At 31.7% G+C, this 15,430-nt stretch overlaps 2 protein-coding genes across 2 annotated transcripts in view; one reads left to right on the forward strand and one right to left on the reverse strand.

Annotated features, from left to right (window-relative positions):
• Positions 1–455: 455 nt before the first annotated feature.
• On the reverse strand, positions 456–13,351 carry LOC127710003 (ubiquitin-conjugating enzyme E2 S-like). The gene is made up of 5 exons (XM_052215713.1): positions 13,223–13,351; positions 8,176–8,323; positions 6,930–7,120; positions 5,533–5,669; positions 456–1,135 (listed from the first exon to the last, which is right to left on the reverse strand). The coding sequence occupies exons 1-5, from the start codon at positions 13,229–13,231 to the stop codon at positions 997–999; spliced, it is 624 nt and encodes a 207-aa protein (XP_052071673.1). The 5' UTR covers positions 13,232–13,351; the 3' UTR covers positions 456–996.
• A 210-nt stretch (positions 13,352–13,561) lies between these two features.
• Positions 13,562–15,430, forward strand: part of LOC127710001 (ADP-ribosylation factor-like protein 6-interacting protein 1) — a 31,407-nt gene continuing 29,538 nt past the window's right edge. Inside the window, exon 1 of the mRNA XM_052215712.1 lies at positions 13,562–13,633. Within this exon, the coding sequence (XP_052071672.1) occupies positions 13,577–13,633 (57 nt within the window). The 5' untranslated portion in view covers positions 13,562–13,576. The remainder of the gene's footprint in view (positions 13,634–15,430) is intronic.

Genomic DNA, 15,430 nt, shown 5'->3' on the forward strand with positions numbered 1-15,430 from the left:
GAATTAGGAAAATGACTATTTTTACATTGGAAACAGTGCTGATATTAGTCTTCAGAGATGTTGCTGGAACATCTTTGAACATTCTGCACCACAGAGAACTATTTAAGTGTTTGACCTATTCTTAGTGACATAAACTCTATGTTTAAAGTTATATTTTTACATTGTGCTCTTATGTCAGACAACAGAATTACCTTGGAAAGAGGCATATAAACATTATTGTACATAAATCAGGCATTTGGTCTTCTTGTTTGAAACTTTTTTTTACATTTTGTCATGTCAGGGCCTTTTATTGCTTGCTATTTGGTATGGGTTTTGCTCATTGTTGAAAGCCGTATGGTGACTAACCGTGACCTATAGTTGCTAGCATCAATGTCATTAGAACTCTGATGGATAACTGTCTCATTGGTAATTGTACCACATCTACTTATTTTACTTTATAAAGTAATTAAGATCCATTTAATTTCATTTTCTTTTCAAATTTATTATTAGACACATATAATATATATAATTAAGAATTTTATGATACAAATGAAAAATGGAACATGAAGCATTCACAGACTTCAGGTCATAAAATTAAAAAAAAAACTTAGAAAATGTAAATGAGTAGATTTTCTAAGAAATAAAATTTTTATAAACAAAAAATTAAATAAATAAACAAATAAAAACGACCAGATCGTTGTGTACACATTTCACCGTCACAATTATATTGCAGCTGGTAATTAATACATTACAAAAATATCGCTGGACGTACAACAAATGTCACCGAATAATTTTGTCGAGCTATGAATGAATATAATGGTACTTCATGATTTCCTTTTATACAAGAAGGTTGTCAATTTCATATAAAATTCCTGGTTCATAAAATCATACACACACAAATCGCATTTACACACTTATCATATAAACCAAGAAGGTCAATTGCTTCCAATTCTCTACACGCATAAATACTATCATTGTATGAATAAATACATGATCAACATACACAAATACATTATATCACAATCTTTTTAACACTTTTTTCTTCTCTTTTTTCTTTTTGTCTATCACTTTTTTGTCTCCAGCATGCTTTTTTGCCATTGGTCCTTCTAAACAGTTTTTACTAGGTGATGCTGGGATTTCTTTTTCTTCCATACATCTAAAATTATAACAATAATTTTACATACTATATCAACTCATGAAGAATTGCAAATCCATGTTACAGGGATTAAAAAAGAATCCTGGAATTTTTCCTCACCAATTACTTAACATGTTTAACCTTTCTTTGTTTGTAATTGTAAACATTCAAGACAATCAAGGTAGCAACTGGGAGTCAAACAGTAAGGAATTTTGTCTTTTGATTAGGTTGTATTTGCATATGGATTTTGGTAACTGACAGTACATCTTTGGAGTGTGGAGAAAGTCTATAAAGCGTGACAAAACCAAATGCTCGGACTATATCAACCAATGGAACAACTGGAAAAACAAAGGTCATTTCAATATATGTCATATAATTTACTTATTTTTATGGCCCTGCAACAAAGTTGTCAGGGTCATATAGTTTTACCCTTATCTGTCATTCCGTCATCCCGCAACAAACAGTTATACAGTCTTTTTTCTAAATGCCTTCACATATTGAGCTAAATTTTAGTATGTGAGTCTACTATGATAAGTTACAGATTTAGTTTACGTTTGGTGGCATCTCAACTGATTTTTTTTTTTAGAACAACTGGTTTGGACTTTAACATTTTGGGAAAATGACAGTTATAGACTTTTTTTCTAAACATCTTGACATATTAAGCTGATTTTTAAGTATTTGAGTCTACTGTAATGAAATACAGATCGAGATTATGTTTGGTTCTGCTCCATTGAATTTTGCTGGAACTACAGGCTTTGGACTACAATACAAATTTCAGTTATACAGATTTTCATTCTCAAATTTCCACTCCTAAAAATGGCTTCAATCTTTTAAGGTGTGGGGTGGGGCCATTCGTGTCAGATCGTTACGACACATCTAGTTTTTGAATTTTTGTCAGGCTTGCTTTGGGTGTTAACCGTTTTAACCTAATGATTTGATAACAGGGGATAGATTTTAGACTTAGTTTTATTAAAAACTATGATTATTTTTGTGACCCCAAAAAAGTGTGCATGTACAGCTAAAAATACATTTAGAGGGAAGATGATTGTTGATATAGAAATAGAAATACCGAGCGTTCGTCCAGTCTTGTTAGTGTTCTCACATGTACAATTCTTGCAAGATTTTTATTAAACTTATATCATAGGTTTATATTAGCAATGTCTGGGAAGAGTTTGAAAATCAGTGCCAATGAACTATTGATAAAAGAGTTATGCCCTTGGAAACATTAATTACATGGAAAATTGCATCGTTAGCGGGCTCATGTGTACAATTCTTGTCAGATTTTTATGAAAATTCTATTGTAGGTTTATATCAGCAATGTCTCGGACAAGTTCATAAATCAGTGCTGATCAATAATTTTTAAAAGAGTTCTGCCCCTTAGAAATATTAATTATATGGAAAATTGCATTGTTAGTGCTCTCATGTGTACAATTCTTGCCAGATTTTTATCAAATTTATATCAAAGGTTAATATCCAGAATGTCACAGACAATTTAGAAAACAATTGCAGATAAAATATTTTTAATTTTTGTTATTGACCTTGGACAGATAAAATACGTGCAACGCAGGGGGCATTGGAACTCTATTTCTTTTATTTGATATCAGTTGTTAATTAGTCAAAAATCAAGTATTATGTCAAATTTTCTTGCTATCCTTTCAATGACAACACATAGAAAGAACATGATCTTTTTTTATAGATCATTGAAAAAGGAAAAATAAAGTTTGCCTAAATATTGTCTTTATATCATCAGAAAAATAGAATCTACCACCTATCCTTGTCACGGTCAGTGAAGCCTTATGCAAAACGATATTTCTCCACTCAAGACAGTTCAATTTTCAAATTCAAAACCCAAAGGTCCAAACCAGCATATTCTTGAGGGACAATAGAACAAAATGTAATTTCAGAATAGTGAGAGGAGACCAGAACCCAATTGTCCATATATATATTATGATATCAAGTTCACACAACTGTTCCTGTGATAGACTATAGCACACAATGGCAAGATTACTAACAATGTTAAACTATTGGCTAAACTAACTGTTTGGCTCTTACAGACTGATTTTAATTGATTTGATATTTAAACGAATAATTGCCATCACTATGATAAAAAAATTCCAACAGCTCAGTTGATCCCTTTGTATCCCTTTCAATGAGTCTTATTACAATACAGATTGGATTGTTTTTTTCATTTCAACCTTGCTCACTCAAAACCTCAGATTTTGGAAATATATTAAATAACAAAAAACTCATTTGGGTTCATTTTTGTATTAAAATATATATATATACATGTATATATAGAAATATGACATGTCTGTACCGTAAGTTGGAAACAGGGGACCATATAAAAGTTTTACTAAATATGTGCTCACTCCCACAGGTATAAATGATTTAAATCTAGCCAATATGTCCATGATGTCTGACATGTAATTTCAAGTACCGTAACTTCAGAAATTTTTGTGTGAATTTATTATTGCGATTGTTACACAAAAGGAAACAAATGTAAGATTATTAATTCGCTTTCTAGAAATGCTGTATACAAATAACGCTATCAAACGTTTAAAATATTACTTTTAATTTTTGTGAAATAGATCCTGTCACAATTTTTCTCAATAATAAAAATTCGTAAGGGTTCCGCGGAACCCAGTGTCTCGCCTACTTTTTCTGTTAATCACAGACAACAAAAATGAGGAAGTAAATCAATAAAAATATTTAATGTTTTTATATATGTAAGAAGCTTCTGTCCAAGTTTGGTAAAATTCCAGGATAGTTTATGATTTAAAATAACTGTTTAAAAACTTTAACTGCAGACTGAATGTAATGTTAACTGGAAGAAAACAAAATTTCCTTCTAGATACTAGCATTTGATCATAAACAAGCTTCTGTCCAAGTTTGGTACAAATCCAAAATAGTATAAGAAAGTTATTAAAATTTTAAAAACTTTAACCACAGAGTGAATATGTTGTTTCCTGGCAGAAAATCTAAGTCCATTTAAAAGTAAAATACGGAAAAAATGGATTTATTTTTTTACAAAATTTCCTTCTAGATACTAGCTTTTGATCATAAACAAGCTTCTGTCCAAGTTTGGTACAAATCCAAAATAGTATAAGAAAGTTATTAAAATTTTAAAAACTTTAACCACAGAGTGAATGTGTTGTTTCCTGGCAGAAAATCTAAGGTCATTTAAAAGTAAAATAAGGAAAAAATGGATTTATTTTTTTACAAAATTTACTTCTAGATACTATCTTATGATCATAAACAAGCTTCTGTCCAAGTTTGGTACAAACCCAGGATAGTTTAAGAAAGTTATTAAAATTTTAAAAACTTTAACCACAGAGTGAATATTTGTGGACGCCGCCGACGGAATGTAGGATCGCTATGTCTCGCTTTTTCGACTAAAGTCGAAGGCTCGACAAAAACCTTGTAATAATTTCTAAATACAGTCGACTCTCATTATCTCGAAGTCAGCCGGACCAGAGAAATATTTCGAGATACACGTAGTTCGACTCAAACGAAAACTGGAAGTTTGACAGAACAAGGGACACAACTCTTGCTTAGCTTGGTAAAGCTATAATAAATCCGGGTGAATATGGGAAGGGGATCGATATTCTGGTATCAGATTGATGTATTTATATGTCATGGTCTTTCATTATTATAATAACATTATTTTTACATATTCAATTGTTTCAGTTACAATTTTTTCCTATGGCTTTTACCTGAGAGAGTAATTTCCAATCGATAGTTTCGTTATTCAGGTCGTTTATAGTTGACAAAATTGTTTATTCTCGGATACAAGAGATTTTAGAAAATTTAGATTTCTCTTCATTTTGTTTTATCTCACTCTTTCTTTTCAAAAGAAAATACAACAAGATTAAAGACGCCGATTGAGTAGTTTTTAGGTGATCGTCAACGTAAGTCATAATCCTTTCTTTATACACACCTAAGCTCATTAGTGTAAATCACAATTAATTGTTTTGTAAACATTTTAAATACTTTTTCATGAACATTAACAATGTATCACTAATTATTTATAAAAATTCTATAAAAGATAATCTTAGGTAAACACTTGTGGAAAAAGCATGTCATAAATCAATACAGTGGTCAGTGACTGGAAATTTAATTACACGTGTATTGTCAGATTAACTCTTCAATCCATTTAAATGCCGGAGGTCATATTTTGACATATGTGTATTAGCTCGAGATAAATAATGAATTTTGAATGCTTTTGTTAACCTTGGGATCGTAAATTTAGTTCGACTCAACCGAAATTTCGACTTATCGGGAGTCGAATTACATACATTTATATGGAACAAAGTTCGGGACCATGTGAAAACTTCGACTCATCCGAAATTTCGAGTCAACCGAGTTCGAGACAACGAGAGTTAACTGTATACGGTACATGATCTGCAACGAAAACTTACTTCATAGGTTTGGCGTGTATTTCTGTATAAAGTTTTGCCCTCGTGGAATAATCTTCATATTGTTCTAAAAGTAATTTTCCTGCCTCTTCATTTAATGCAGATTCTGGGTTTGGTACTATTAGTAAACATTTAATGGTCTGAAATGAAATCAAAAGTTTTTACAATGTATATAAACATTCATCACTTTTCATGTGTGTCAACTTCAATTTTTGCAAAAAGTAAATACTACATGTATATGTATTTATATCTTGTAGACATAGTTTATAGTTTGTCTACTTATTCATCCCCTTCTTCTTCATTCAACTTTATCCTATGTTGTCTTCGAGATTCTGATTTTTGATCAATGTTTTAACACAGCTAGTATGGTAAATTTTCTCTGTTATCGGTTATGTTATAATCACATAGTCATAGTTATAGAACTTGTAATTTATGATTACAGACAACTTTTAACATTGTTATAGGCCATTCAGCTATAAATGTAATTGTTTTTGGATGTTTTTATTCATTGTTATTGTTGGTTTGCTGTTTTTCTGATGTAACAAATAAAGTTTGCTTTCTAGCCTTTAATGGGTCTATTTCATGTTCAAGTTACACCTAAGGGACTTTCTAGAAACTCACTTCTGAAAGCCAGAATCTGATTTTAAAATTGCAATTATTCCCTTTGATGGGAAGTATACTGGTATGAATACTGGTTTGCTGTAGTGCAGAGCAACAGTTAGAAGTAAAATAGACAAGATACCATTAATATGTTTTATATTTATAATTATAACTAAATATTTTCTTTAAATCAACTAGGATTAAAAACCACTTATCGTTGACTCTTCATTGAACTTCTGTGAATCAGTTCCACTTCTTGAAAAAAAGAGATAAACAACTTCAAATTATAAAGTTTGAGTAAAATTTAAGAATCTGGAAAGAGCTATAGCTTGGACTCCAGGGGCCTTGGTGGCCGAGTGGTCTAAGTAGTTACTACTGTAATCACTAGCCAGTCAACACTGAGGTTGCAAGTTCGAACCCGCTCGTGCGGGTGCACTCGTCTCCAATCTTATTTGACTAGGATTGTCAGTTTTCCTATCGAAGGTCGGTGGTTTTCTTCGAGCACTCCGGCTTCCTCCACCAATAAAAACTAGCCGCCACGTAATAACCCAAAAGCGGTGCTTAAAAGTGGTGTTAAAACACCAAAAATCAAATCAAATCTTGGGACTCCACTACGAAATATTTATGACTATTAATAAATTAAATGCATCTCTATGACTATGAATCAAAGGAGATGTGTTGTATACATCAATGAGACATCAACCAAGCAACACAAAGAGTTAGAATAGAAATCTAGAGGTCAATTTTTCTCAACATAAAGCCTACAGTGTACATGCATATGGTGTATAAATTGAACTTACTAGTAATATATGTTTAATTCCTAATTCAGCTTTCCAGTCTTTTTTCAATGTATTAACACAAATTTCACCATTACTTGCAACATTTGGATGAAATATTTTTGTTAAAAAAAATCCTTTTGGTGGTTCTGATGGGAAATTTTTACCGAGTACTAATTTCATTCTAAAGGATCCTCCTGCATATGGTGTTCCCGCTGAAACAACAAAAGATTTAAATGTCATTAATGTAAAGAACACAATAGGTGAATCAGGGTTTTTTAGAGAGATAATAGTATTCATGATATTAATACTCTGATTGATGATCATGTCATAGAATATCTTTTGAATTTATATATTTTTCTATGTTGTGTTTTGTATACTGTTGTTTGTCTGTTTTTTTTTTTTCTTTTTTAGCCATGGCGTTGTCAGTTTATTTTCAACTTATGAGTTTGAATGTTGCTTTGGTATCTTTTGCCTCTCTTTTACTGTTAGTATTACAGAGATCACCCACAATCACCAGCCGTCTTTGGATATTCTTTAAACATGTTCAAGGCCTATTTTGTATGTTTTTGAAAATAAAGCTTCTTAACATATTTATTCCAATTTGACTGTCCAAACTTTAAGTCCAAACTGCTCCTCATTAACAAGGATCCAGAAATGTACATCACTATGTTTGTCTTTACTTTAAGTGTATGAATTACTCATTCATCAGTATTAAAAATTTGTTTTTACATTTGTTTTTATCAGTTTTAAAGGAAAACATTCTGAGTTATTTTTTACCACTGTTTGGTGAATACATTTGTACATGTAGTTGTCTCATTGGCAAGCATACAACATGTATATCTCCTTATCTTTATATATAAACTGATAAATTAAACAATATAAAATAATAACATGTGGTATGATTGCCATGAGATAACTCTACATAAGAGACCAAATGATGTAGAAGTTAACAACTATAGGTCACCATACAGCCTTCAACAATGAGCAAAACACATATTGCATAAGTTCACTTTAGGCCAAACAAACATGACAAAGGTCATGAAGGTACAATTCTTTTTTCTATCTGCCATTTTTTTTTTACCTTGAGTATTATTATATAGGGTAGGGAGACCAGCAATCTTGTCACAACTCACTACCATGACTACTAAAGGTACATATCAAAACTTTAGGGTAGACATGTCATGCATGTTGAGATCTAAAAAATAGGAAACCCTGAAAACACATTATATTTTTTTGGTTTTTGGACTCGTGTTACTATTGTTCTTACCTGGGCCTTCTATGTGTGCTTGTATATCTGTTATGTCTTCATCATTAGGAAAAATCTTGATGCCTTCAGGAGGATCGTTACATAAATCGGCTATTTCTTTAGCAAGACTCCTGATTACTTGTGGTGATAAATTTTCTACATTTGAAACCTGCAAATAAAGTGACCACATGAATAAATTATCTTAGCAAATTTGCAAATTAGCACAGAGTGACTTATGAGCTTGAAAATAAACAATGGTATGTTCAACATGTTAAAAAAAAATCAAATCCAAGAAAATTTCTTTTTTTGGTGTCAGACTACAATGTTTTAACTGTCATGACTGTGGATAAATAAAATTTACATAATGCAAAAATAAGGAGATGTGATATGATTGCCAATGAGACAACTATCCACAAAAGTTCAAATGAAGTGTATGTAAGCAATTATAGGCAACCATATCTGCACATTGACATATATATAAAATACCATATATAATTATAAAAAAGAAGATGTGGTATGATTGCCAATGAGACAACTCTCCACAAGAGACCAAATGACACAGAAATTAACAACTATAGGTCACAGTACGGCCTTCAACAATGAACAAAGCCCATACCGCACAGTCAGCTATAAAAGGCTCAGAAGTGACAATGTAAAACAATTCAAAAGAGAAAACTAACGGCCTAATTTATGTACAAAAAATGAACGAAAAACAAATATGTAACACATAAACAAACGACAACCACTGAATTACAGGCTCCTGACTTGGGACAGGCACATACATACAGAATGTTGTGGGGTTAATCATCAATGCCTTAATCATCAATGATTAATTGACTTGTAAGAGTCATTTACGGTTAACAGTTTAAAAAAAGATTATGGAAAATAATCAGGATTTAAAATTCAGTTAAAAAATTAAGCCAGCCAAAAGGCTGTCTAATACATTCATGTTCACCTTCATGACCTTTATCAGTCAAGGGATGTAACTCTATAGGGTTATTACAGAAAATATCATACATGTGTTATCATGGTTATTACAGATACTTTCATGAGTTGCCTACTTTTTATTTCTAAAATTTTCTTAATCTTTAGTCATATGTTTGTTATTTGTTAAATAATAAATATTTTAATTTTTAGTGGGCACTTGGGAAATCTTGAAACAATGCGCAGTAACTTAATACATAGCCTTGATAATTAATTTTCCAATTAAATTACATGAATTAATACATTTTATTTTTCTCTAATAACCCTATATATAGAGTTATACCCTTGACAGTTTATAATGTTTCAACATGCATGTATTCCATTTCACATTGATAGATTTTTACTTATTAACACAATTAAGTTATTAATTAAAATAATAATAAACTGATACTTTTTTTCAGAATATACATGTATATATCAGTGAAATAGGTAAATAAATGTACATGTCCATCATGTAATGACATATATATATTTATCTTACCTCCTATAGATTTCTGGGGATATGATTGGTTAAAGGACTACACGTGGTTACTACATATATTTGATATAGGGTGTCGTAAAAAATATGACCATATGGGGTTAGTAAGGAGTTACTTCCCTTTCAAAACAAAAAAGAAATCTGAAAGGTTTCAACAGATGAAGGAATTGATAATGAACGATTGAAATAAATTCATAAAACAAATTTAAAGCTAACAACATGAACAAGTTGTTATTGTTGGCATTTGTTTTTTGTATAGACAAATGGAAGTAGGTTCTTAATACTAAGTATTGAAGACTTAATCACTTTGATAGGCCGCTAGTCTAAATACCACATGTGAAGATTGTCGGTAAGATAAATTCGTTTACACAGTGTGCTAGTGACCTAATACGATATATATGGAGTCAGTAAATTCCATATGGGGATTCGAGCTTCGCTTTCACCCCATATGGAATTTACTGATCCCATATAAATTGTAATAGGTCACTAACACACCATGTAACTAATAATATACATGATCTTGTATACATGTACATAAACTGTACATGTTTGTTGGTTACACTGTTCCCAATGGTGCATAGAAGACTTAATGTCATCCAAAAATTACTATCAAATTACTTTTACATCATCTAATTACATGAACATGATAAAATAGCCTCATTGTAATATGAACAAGCATTCTGAGAGTATTGCATGGCAATACAATGTACATAGTCCTCCTACCGGGTAAAAATTCATTATACTGGAACAAAAAGCTGACTTGTTCTATAACTTCTCATGGTGTAAACAAAAAGAAAATATCAAGTCAATATCTTCAAGCATGACTAAAAACAGTGTGGAAAACTGATGAGTGAATTTTTCAAGTCCAAGGACCATAACTCTGCACAAAATTATCAGAGCGAAACAAAATTTCGAACTTGATCTGTATAACTTGTCATGATAAAACTATATACCAATTATCAATCAATATCTTCAAGCATGATGAATAAAAGTGTGGAAATCACTTTAACATTAGATATGATTAATAGTTCTCTAAAATTAGATATGATGTAATACAATGTATATCTATTTTCAAATTATAATCAAATATAATTAATAGTTCCAAATATTTTTTCTTTTATTTGTCACAAACTAATATAGATTTGTAACTTATCTATAAAATGTCAACAATTTTTATCTACACAATGTAATGTAATATATATATACATTAATAAAAATAGATTATTATCTAATTAGAGGATTTCACTTCATAATTTTTATATATATATATATATATATATATATATATAGCATTCAGAAAATTAGTTTATACAAAATAACAAACAAACCTGCCAAAAAATTCTTAAATTAATTTACCAAAGAATGTCTTTTAAAAAATGAGTTATCTCCCTTTGTACAGAAATATGGTTTAACATAGTACTCTAACATTAGATATGGTCCAGAACTCTGGACTAAATCATCAGACCGGAACAAAATTCCAACTTGATCTATAACTTGTCATGGCAAAACTATATACCAAATATGAAATCAATATCTTCAAGAACGAAGAAAAAAAATGTGGAAAACTGATATGCCGGACTGACGGATGGACAGAAGGACGGACAGAGTGCAAACCTAAAGTCCCCTTCGACTTCGTCGGTATGGGACTAAATAAAAAGATGTGGGGGTGTAAATCAATGAAACAGCATGTACCCATGTTTTCTATGCTACATGTAGTTATAGAGGCTACGGTTCCGCAGCTAGTTATAGATAAACATGTCTATACTGATTAAATTCAATGTTACTCCATTGTGAGTATTGTATCATAAATGGAATATATGACAGAGAGGTGTAACGTACATTGTACAGGGGTTAAAAAAATTTGTTACAGCTCACTAGCCCAGGACTTATTGGTAGCAGGATTTTACTAGCCCTGTTGAAAGAGCTGCTAGCCCATCAAAACTGACCTGCTAGCCCGAGTATACCTTACAAATTTAGAGTGGGTGTCCCTTGTTTTGAATGCGGCATTATACACGGTATTTGATAAAATAAATCAAATAAATTTTTGTTTTATTAATTATAACAAGGATCTCTAGACATCTTTTTGGATATCCCTTGTACTATGGGTTGTTAAATATTTTCGGGCACAGAAAACATGTTCATTGATATTGTCATGTTAAACCAGTGGTTCAATTCGTATATTTGTTGTTCCCACATACAAAGAAGACTTTTTATCAGCGTGATCAGGAAAATAACGGAAATATTCACAAAACATCATCTCTTGTTTATCATCAGTAACAGTCGATCTTGCCCATGGGGAATCTTTCTGTCCATGACACTATATATGTTTTTTTCTGCTTTTCCTGGTCGTATTTGGCATTTTTTGGGATAAATTTTCAGCCTCATTACCCCCTTCATCTACCGTTTTTCGTTTTGAAACTGACAAAGTTCCTGTGGTGGCCGTACTAAAATGTTTAGAAATAATTTGTGCATGGTTTCAAGCTCAAATTAACAGCTGTCCGACAAGACAGGTCAATATCGATCATTACATCATACACCCAAGTACCATTAATTGAAAATCTCGGCATAAGCAATGTACAATACGCCCTGTACTGAGAAATTGATATTGAAAGTACGTGAATTGCGATCAATACATGATACCGGTCCACCCAGAGTTAGTTGTTCTATTTTAAAAACATGTACAAAATCGGTTCAAATTCTTGGAATCCCGGATGATGTACGTAATTGAATCTGATTGGCTAAGATAGAATAGTGATGAGGGGATTTTCCACTTACTATTTTGGAAATGCCAAGAATTGTTTGTTACTAGTCCGTCGGGCATATTCGGTTACAAGTTTTAATTGCCCGAAGTGTAGAAGTCTAGTCCCAGGCGTCGGGCTAGTGGATTTTTTAACCCCTGAACGTAGCACAATTTGTTTAATTAATAATATTATGGAAGCACATGTACATGACCATGAAAAAATACTGCTCAAAATGAGAAAAGGTTTATGAGGCAACAGCCTAAAAATCTATCTGCAGAGCTAGAAGATAATTTAGGAGAAATTTCTTTGCTCTATGAGTGGTAAAACCATGCAACATGCTACCAGAAAATATAGTTACACATACATCACCAAACTGTGCAAACAACTAAAACATTAAAATGATATAATTACAGGCTTGATAAATAAGTTACATGTTGATGAACCAAACAATGACGGAGGACCATACAACTAAAATCACTAGAAATGGAGAAGAATGTGATGAAGAGACTGGTGAAGAGGAACCCAGTGATCCTGTATTAGTAACATACTAAAGAGTAAAGTAAATTTTTGAATTAGAAAAAATATAGGAGCAAATTTATTTCACTGTCGTTTCCCCTTCTACTTGCAATTACACAACACCACGTTTCTACTATTTTTTATGTTATTTTCTATATCGTTATTTGAAACTAAGGAAATGAGTTCAGCTTTAGGGCAAATAATTTCGTGAAGATCAACGAAAAATCTGTGTGTTCTTTTTTTTTTGTGTGTGTAAAGTTTTGATGAAAACAAATCCATTCTTGTAAAAATATGTCGAATTCCTTGAATTAAACTATGAACAAATTGGATTTCAACATATACCACTTACGTTCGACATTATTTTTGTGTTATTATGTCCAAAATAAGTATAAATAATTCTGTATAATATGAATATTCTTTTAGAATAATTCAAAACGTCAGAATTTTGCTTGACCCAATTTCGAATTAAAATATGAATTCTCGCTTGCGCGAGATGTGGTTTGACTAATTAAAATTTTGAAAATTTAGTTTTATTATAATATAATAACAAATCATACAAAAATTAAGGTATTAGTGTTGCTCTATAAAATATCTTTTCATCATTTAAAAAGGAAAAATTGTTATTCAAACTGTATGATGGGTAAGTCTAGAGAAAAACAAATTTATACGGAACACTTTTAGAGTTAACGTTTCTCCGAATGCTATGCTCATTATAAACAAATCTGAGATGGCGGAATTTAATGAGATGGGAAACGAAACGGTAAAGAAGTGAACTTCCCTATTCAAATTGTTATAGGAAAACAGTAATTAATAGAAAAAAAACCCAGTGAAATCAATATTAAATGAGAATTGCATAAGGCACCGTGACTGGTTGGAGAAAACTAACTTCAAATTACTGCTGTTTTATACTACTTTCATTTTTACAATCTTCAAAATTGTGCATGCCTTTTATTAATATCTAAATGGGTATATTTGTCCACATTGTATAGTTTACTTTCTGCTTGTCAATTTTACGATAATGGTATACAGTAGGATAATTGTTCTGAAGCAGGTTATATACTACTAGTCCAAATGTCGCTGTAAGTGTAAGCGTACTTTCATTCCGCGGTGTATTTATTCCGGGTAACTCTTTTTCACTAGAGAATATTTGATGTTAATTGTGTGAAAGCGTCGATCTTGATATTGTTGTTTTGTTTATATTAGACCGGTTTATTGTTTACATAAATAAATGGATTAAAATTAAAATAATTTTCAAGGAACAAGTTTAATTAATCTGAGTCAATCTAGTAAAGAGGGTGGTAAATGGTTATTTTGCGTGCAACGTGTTTTGCCATTTTAATTTCACGTGCAGCCTTGAAAAAGGTTCATTATTCACCATGTTTCGTGAAATCGGTAAAAAGATCAACGTGCAAGAAATTTTTAATTGTTTGTTCATCGTGAAATGGCAATTTTATTTCGCGTTCTTCTGTGCAGATACCCCCTTTTACGCCCCACAGTAAATAATATTGATGATAACGAGGAGGATATTTTATAACTCAAAATACTTTATCAATGATCAGGACATTGAACTTGATATAAACCAAATTTAAAGAGCAGATTTGTTCTTACATAAAGTTTCAATTTATAGATGTGTAATTGTGGTCACTTTGTTTACTTGTTAATTATACTATTTATTTGGGGAAATTGGTTAATGTTAGTATTATTTATAGTTCTGTAAATCTTTCTCCCGAGACTGGCCATGTAATTATTCTTGTCGGGACTTCCTGCTTCTTGCACGTGCCTGACATCCGGCCCGGCCGGGCTCGTTGTCCCTAGGAACTATAAGTATGACGTCACTCACCGGGTTCAGGGCAGTCTACACTTAGGATTTGAAATGAGCAGACGCTCATACCGTTTGGCTTGCACATATGGAACTTTAAAATGACAAGTAGACTAGCCACCACTGTATATTTATTGTATGTAAATTATATCCAACCATATATGTCTTTTAAATAAACATCTTTATGTTTACGTGGATTTATAGTTTGTCCAATATCCCAGAACTTGGGTAGACAACGGGAAAACGAAGCCAGTGGAAACTCCACTCCCGTTTCATTGGGGGCTCGTCCGAGGGATATTTTAGGACAATAATCAAAACAAGCGTATTGCTTGTACATTATTTCCGCAATATGGTTGGAATAAAAGGGATTTTTGTATCCCTAGGAGTCAAAATCGAACAGTTTATTGTTCGTCTTCTCATCATTTCCGTTGTTTGTTCCGGTCCTCAGAGCTCCAGATAAGCTGCGTATGTGCGTGATCACGCAATAAAAATAATTAAAAACCCAATGCAACTGCCCATTGCAGGGTTCAATAACCCAATTAAATGCCAAAAACATGGGTTCTTAACGCTTTTATTCGCTATCGTTTGCGTTATTTACCCTTACTTGATTACAGTCGTCGCGTAAATCTATTTTTATAATATTTATAATTGGAAATGTCCTTTCGTTCTAAAAATAGAGCCCTGCATCAAGTTGCTGTAATGGGTCCCTGTTGGAATTTTCCGTTGCTCAAAAGGTAC

This window comes from Mytilus californianus, unplaced genomic scaffold, assembly GCF_021869535.1.
Source record: "Mytilus californianus isolate M0D057914Y unplaced genomic scaffold, xbMytCali1.0.p SCAF_7, whole genome shotgun sequence".
In the NCBI taxonomy this organism is placed as follows: Eukaryota; Metazoa; Mollusca; class Bivalvia; order Mytilida; family Mytilidae; genus Mytilus; species Mytilus californianus.

Excerpts from the sequence above, each read along its gene's own strand:
- LOC127710003 (XM_052215713.1), bottom strand. Across the intron at positions 7,121-8,175 it reads AGCACACATAGAAGGCCCAG|CGGGAACACCATATGCAGGA; the intron begins GTAAGAACAATA and ends TTGTTGTTTCAG. Across the intron at positions 1,136-5,532 it reads ATACACGCCAAACCTATGAA|ATGTATGGAAGAAAAAGAAA; the intron begins GTAAGTTTTCGT and ends TTATAATTTTAG.